At 43.8% G+C, this 6,939-nt stretch overlaps 1 protein-coding gene across 1 annotated transcript; it reads left to right on the top strand.

Moving 5' to 3' along the window:
* The first annotated feature begins 3,521 nt into the window (after window positions 1–3,521).
* Window positions 3,522–6,068, top strand: LOC126234527 (SOX domain-containing protein dichaete-like). The gene has a single exon (XM_049943222.1). The coding sequence runs from the start codon at window positions 3,528–3,530 to the stop codon at window positions 4,329–4,331; it is 804 nt and encodes a 267-aa protein (XP_049799179.1). The 5' UTR covers window positions 3,522–3,527; the 3' UTR covers window positions 4,332–6,068.
* The last annotated feature ends 871 nt before the right edge of the window (window positions 6,069–6,939 follow it).

Genomic DNA, 6,939 nt, shown 5'->3' with positions numbered 1-6,939 from the left:
ATAATCACAGTTCATCATATTTGGCTGTTGTCGAGTACACTGACATGACTCATTGTGGATCAATGCGCTTACCGAATTTCGTCAAACCCCGAAGATCTTCCTGAAAATGGGGAGCCACTAATGTTAAAATGATTCTCCTTAAAACGACAAAAGTAATTTCTTGCAGTTCTCTGTCTAATAGCATTATCCCCATACACGGGGAAAATATTTCTGACTCCCTCCGCTACTGCCAACCTTCTACTGAACTCAAACAGAAGAATATATCGGAAACGTTTCCGATTTCTCCACCTGGCACTCCATTTTCGAGTGTCCACAGCTCCACTCTCACATTCCACATGGCAAACTGACAATATGTTAACTCAAATAGCAACAGTGAAATGCAAATAAAAATGGTGGTCGATAAATAACCCCTAACAAGTGGAATACCGATATGCAAAACAAAAACTCTACGAACTTACGTACCAACGTAAGTAAATTAGACACTTGTGATTTATCAGTTAATATAGCATCAGAAGAAAGACATAAAAATGAAAACCTAACTAACAAATCGTTCAAACGTAGTTAACAATTACTTTATAAAGGCCTAAAGATCTTAGTAAACAAAAGAGCAGAAGCTGATTGAGGGAGGTGGTATGCAGTACTCAATAACGTCTGCAAAAGAGTCCAGCCTTTCACAGTAAATTTTCGGACACAAAAACAAGATGTCGTTTACATCAGTTTCTGTTTCAAAAAATGTTCAAATGTGTGTGAAATCTTATGGGACTTCACTGCTAAGGTCATCAGTCCCTAAGCTTACACGCTACTTAACCTAAATTATCGTAAGGAGAAACACACACTCATGCCCGAGGGAGGACTCGAACCTCCGCCGGGAGCAGCCGCACATTCCATGACTTTTCTGTTTCAAAATCACACTCAGAGGTAAGGAAACTATAAATGTTGATTCGATTCTGATGGAGAGGAAAAAAGGCGTGGTTCGAGTCGAAAGATAATGAAAATCGTTGATCGTTTCAAATGTGTCCTCGTGAACCTCTGCTATGTAGGAATTCGAGGTAGTTGCAAATACGTGTTTCTGCGGTGTTGTCAGAACAATGAAGGCCGCTACGTAGCAATAGGGAGCTCTGCCGATGAAACTGTGACTTCGAGATGAATGTTGGCGTAGTAAGACGGCTATTGAGGAATCAGCGGACGACTTTTATCGTTAAGTTTAGCATAACCAGTTTTTTTTTTGTTTCACAAGGAAAATGTAATTACATCAGATAAATAGTTTCCTTATGTAATAGCTATTACTGTTTCCTCTGTTTATGCCACAAATGTTTCAATATGAGTCATCACGCTACAAGTAACATATATGTCGTAATCAGCGTAATATAAAATGTGAAGAACGTCTGGTTAGATGTTCGATGGGCTCTCATAGTCCTAATCAAGGCAGGGTGAATAAATAAACACTGAAGGTCACTGTGACACTGTTGATCATTTGTGGCATCTTTTCCATTAGACTAAATCCGGGAGAGTTGGACCACTGAGTTGGACGGACCAGTGGCGTATTTCACAAATGCACCGCTGGAGAGCAGCTCCTGCTACTTGCGAGGAAGCTATTTTGTGAACGAACGTGATGCAAAAGAGTACCGTCCTTTTTGTGTTAGTTATGGAGAAGAATCGCATTCACTGTTCTGGTAAGCCGAAAAATAAATAATTTTAGTATTTTAAAGCTTAGTTGGCACAATATCGATGCAGTTTCTTTTACTCCTAGCTTGGCATGAAGCGAACGTAAAACAGTCACTGACCTCACTACCTACAGACTGAAGTCTGGGTGGTGCATCTCTCCCAGGCGATCGAGACAGATGGACCAGTGTTATTTGGGATTATAAATCTCGATTGAATATTGGCTTTCTAATAAGTTTTTCGTTTTCATTCGAGGGAGATGGAGCGCAAATTTAGATGCAGACATTGTAGAAGATGATGAAACAACTTAGACAAATAGGGTGAAGGTGAATGTGTTGTGTAGGTTGAAATTTATTACAAAACTGATAAAAATGGCCGGCCGGTGTGGGCGAGCGGTTCTTGACGCTTCAGTCTCGAAACCACTACCGCTACGGTCGCAGGTTCGAATGCTGTCTCGGGCATGGATGTGTGTGATGTCCTTAGGTTAGTTAGGTTTAAGTAGTTCTAATCTAGGGGACTGATGACCTCAGATGTTAAGTCCCATAGCATTTGATAAAAATAACGATTGGATTCAGTGTTTTTCCTATTCGCGATGGTCACATGAATATTGTTCAACATTTTTGTAATAAGTGTTTTGCTGTGGCGAGAGAAGGACGAATATTCCATCATCCAGAATTATAATGACTAAAATATTGAATAACATAATTCTGTATTCGTAATAAAATTTTGAAATTTTGACTCTTTTGTTCACGTATAGCTGTTTTGTATGGTTCATCTCTCCCAGTACACTTGCCCATTTCACCTATACACCTATGGATGAGGTGGACGACTCATGCATATTTTCATTTTATCGTATCGCCTGTATTTTAAGTGCCAGAGCCTCAATAATATATTGTAGTAAGTTTATGTGACACTCTATGCGAAGATTTTACCAGAAATGAAAAAAAGTCAATAACACACAAATTTTATGCCTAGGAAAAAACGTGGTCCGACTCTCCTAAAAAAATACGTAGGATGAGAGAATGCCCGGGACATTTTTGTTATAAATATTACGTCGCTCTGTTTAACGAGGGTTCAGTGCTCCTTTGCTTTGCACCAGTAAACTGTAAATACGATGTGATGACGGGAGGTGACCTGGCATGTGCTTCTAATGTACGTGAGGCTCCGCCCCTGCTGTAAGAGGCGAGGTGACAACATTTTGGATTCTACGGCGGCGCCGGTCTCCCCGGGCACGCAATCCATTGTGCGAAGGCGGGAAGGCGCATCCCAGAGGTCAGGCGGTGAGCCAGCCGACAATACGGGCGGCGCTGCAGAAAGCGGACACGAGCGCCTGCTCGCTCCATTAGCCATATAAGAAAAATTCTGTAGCTAAGGCTTCTCTCACACACCAGGGAAATCAAGGCGGCTGCTGCTGCTGCTGTCACACGCCGGTGCAGCGCTAGAAGAAAGCCACGGCAAAGGCGTCCCCGGCATACACGCGTTTTTTTCTGTACCTTTTCTGTTACACCTCACACAAACACAGGTGCGCGTCTCGGGCCCTGTGCCAGCCGGCCGGCGGTGTATACATCTTTGTTTACAGAGTGCATTAGCGTCGGCTGTTACGGCGTCTTCTGCAGGTGCCATTATACGCCGCCGGTGAGGGCAGCCGTATAATTTTACGACTCGCAAACACCTTTAGACTTATACACAGGGGTCACATTACCGATTCCGGCAGGGGCGGCAGCGCCGAGTGCGTGGAGGGGCGGCCCGCCCCGCTATTGGCCGGCGCCGGCTCCGCCCCTCGCGAGCTCGGCCCCGCCCCGGGCGCCCCTCCAGGGAGGAGCAGCACGCGGTCCGTGCTGCTCAGTGTGGCTCCGGCAGCAGCCATGGACGTGCAGAACTGGAGCCCCCAGGAGCGACCGCAGCAGCACCACCACCAGCAGCAGCAGACGCCGGCGCAGGCCGAGCCGCACATCAAGCGGCCCATGAACGCCTTCATGGTCTGGTCGCGCATCCAGCGCCGAAAGATCGCGCTCGATAACCCCAAGATGCACAACTCGGAAATCTCGAAGCGGCTGGGCGCAGAGTGGAAGCTGCTCTCCGAGACGGAGAAGCGGCCGTTCATCGACGAGGCGAAGCGGCTGCGCGCCATGCACATGCAAGAGCACCCCGACTACAAGTACCGGCCGCGGCGGAAGCCCAAGGCCGGCGGCGGCATAGCGATGGGCCAGCAGTCGGCGCTCCTGGCGCCGCCGTCGCTCAAGGCGTCGGCGTTCCCGAGCTTCGCGCTGCCGCCCTACTTCCACCACCAGCACCACGCGGACATGTTTGCGGCGCCGCCCCCGCCGCCGCCCCCGCACCATCACCACCACCACGCGTACTTGGGCTCTGCCTTCGACGCCGTCCATCTGTCCAAACTGGTGGCGGGCGACAAGTCGGGCGCGACGGCTGCGGCGGCCGCGTCGCTCATCTCGTCCTTCTACTCGTCGCTGTACCCGCCGGTGCGGCTGCCGTCGCCGCCGTCCAAAGCAGGCGCCGGTGCGCCGCCACCGTCGCCTCCGCCCCCGGCGCCACTGGGCTTCTTCCCGCCCCCGCCGCCTCCACCGCTGCTGTACGCCGCCGCCGCGCAGGCCGCCGCCGCCTCCTCGGGGGACGTGGAGCTGCGCCGGCCCGTTCCGGTCATCTTCTAGTGTGAGTACTCGCCCGTGTGGACTCGCGCAGCGAGAAGGGCTCACTGCCCTGTCCTACCAAAGCCAAACTCTTGTGCGTCAGCACTGCGAACGTTGTTACGTTATCTTGTTAGACGTCTTCATTTCTGAAGCCAACGAGTAACCAAAACCAGTTTTCTACTTCATATTGTCTATTTAATTTTCATCAGCTGCTACCAGCAGTACTATACTGCCTCATCATAACGTGTAAGTTTCCCTATGTTCGCAATGTTAAGTATTTGTTGTACATAAAGTGTCATTAAATGGCCTATATTAAGTTTACAGTCTAGTGCCTGCGCATCCCTAAGATTACGTTTTAGAGAGGTACACTGGAGACAGCTTTGCCTTGCTTTTTCATAAGAAATGTCTCTACTTGTTTGTATCTAGCTAACGCTCGTGTAACTCTTACACTTGTTCTTCTTACGTCCCCGTCATCAAGGCACCAGAGGAAAAAAAAAATCACACAAATAATGCTCTCGTTCAACTGCATTTTTCTGGTTCATCTAACACACTGTGTATGCATCCAAGAGCTCTCCAGTGCGCAAACGTATGGTTGCTCGTAGTTAATATGAAACTTAATCATGTTTGAGTTATTCTTGCGCTATCATTTTTCTATTTTTCCACCTGTTAACTGTTTGTAGGAAATAAACCAGCTCCAGTTCACGTTGAAATTCTCGTTGTAATTAATATTGGATTTTATTTCGCATTGCTTTGCCGTTCTTTACTGCGTAGCAGGTTTTGAAACTAACGTCATTTTTTTGCAGTTGCCTCATTAATACTTGGTTTATTTATTATTCCAATATTCCATAAATCTTCTCTGTTTGAAGACTCAGAACTCCACAGTTAAGTTGTAGAGTGTCGCTTTGTTTTGTCCTCCATAAAATGGTCTTTTCTCATTACTACAACAGCTAATAGCTAGGCCACCTCTAATGACACACAGCAATGAGTTGTTCGTTTAACAATTCATGTACAAACCACAGTCCTGTATAAAACCTGTGCTATCACAAAATTTAGTGGAAGAACGAAACTTACTTGCTATGCGCTATAAAAGCTTATTTCTTCAGTAATGCTGAATGCAGTTGAATTTCAGTCGTTTACTCTGGTACCATGCAAAACAATGTTAATCTTAGGTCTCTTTACAATGAGATGACAAAGTTTCTACCATTTCGCAATATGCTCGTATCTGGCCAAAATCACACTACTCGCTTCTGAAGTTTGTTTTATATTTGTACTGTAAATAATTTAACGAAATTCGTTTATTTTATTGTCTGTAAAAAAATTTACGAGAGTAATAGTATTTATTACTGATTTTGTACAAATGATATGAAGTAATTTTACGCTGTTGTAAACGTAGAAAAATGTGTGCGTGTGTGTCTCTTTGTTGTCATCAATGACAGCATTGTTCATAACCGTTTTTTTTTTCTCCACGAGACCGCATAATGTTATTACTGTTAGTTATCATACTATGTAGTTACCGTCTTATAGTGAATTATTACATTGTACTATGCAAAATGAAAACACTTTAGCTTCGAGATTACTTCGTGTTCATCAGACAATGCAAAAGTACTCATGAGCGGCAATGCTTCACTTGCCCAATCATTCACAGCAGTTATTCGAATAATTTTGTGCCATACTGACGCTGGATGCCATTTGTATGGTGGTGTTGACGTGCGTAATTCATGCACCTTCATGTTGTATTACAGTGTGCAATTTTGTTAATAAAAGGTATGTTTATACAAAAATCTGTGTTGTCAATTGCTTTCATATTTCTTCCTGTGTCATTTTTACGTCTATCCTTAGTTTGGCAAAAATTCAGCAACATCATAGATATTTCCTTTTAAGAGAAGCATCCAAATCCTGTCCTTATTTCTGTTGTCCTACTTTTGTAACATTCACAGAAAACCTTTACTTCAGAGATGAGAAAATCCTGCAGTAATTAGCTATCAATGTGCATCTATTTAAAAGTTGTAGATAGATTTTTAACCATGCAATAAACGATATGATGTTAAGAAACTAGCATCATTTCATTACGACTGTTTCGATTGCATAAATGTATCCGTCACTTTTTTGATACTGTAATATATTTAAGAATCAGAAACAGACTGTTTTGCTCCACTAGCATTTTACTGATAAGAACTGTTATCACCTGAGGACGATGTAATAAAGTTATAAACCAGGTTAATAATGAGCAAATATTACAGGAATGAATTACATAGTGTTCATTTTTCCTTCTAAAACTGTTTCGGTTCTTTACTTGTTGCAGTTATAAATTACGTTCCGTAAGAGTTTTTGTATTTACTGGCGACCTTCATGAAAATTCTTATGTTAGCAGTACGAGAAAGTTACGTTCTTAGCAAATTAAAAGCAAGAAAATAAGAAAAGAACTGACCAGAGTACCGACATACATCTAATATTAATGTGTTAGGACTGAAAAGTTGCCTAAAAAAGAACTAAGACAACTTTTAGGACTGAACTAAAGCACATAATTACAGGACATTTATAAGAACTTTTTGCTAAATAAGTATAAATACGTATGTTCTTCCTGTTAACGGTATCGTTTCTCTGAGTACTCTGTTTTGTTTTTAACATA

This window comes from Schistocerca nitens, chromosome 2, assembly GCF_023898315.1.
Source record: "Schistocerca nitens isolate TAMUIC-IGC-003100 chromosome 2, iqSchNite1.1, whole genome shotgun sequence".
In the NCBI taxonomy this organism is placed as follows: Eukaryota; Metazoa; Arthropoda; class Insecta; order Orthoptera; family Acrididae; genus Schistocerca; species Schistocerca nitens.
The sequence above is the reverse complement of the archived record's forward strand: the minus strand, read 5'-3'. Positions and strand labels throughout refer to the sequence as shown.

Excerpts from the sequence above, each read along its gene's own strand:
- LOC126234527 (XM_049943222.1), top strand. The coding sequence starts at position 3,528 with ATGGACGTGCAGAACTGGAGCCCCCAGGAGCGACCGCAGCAGCACCAC.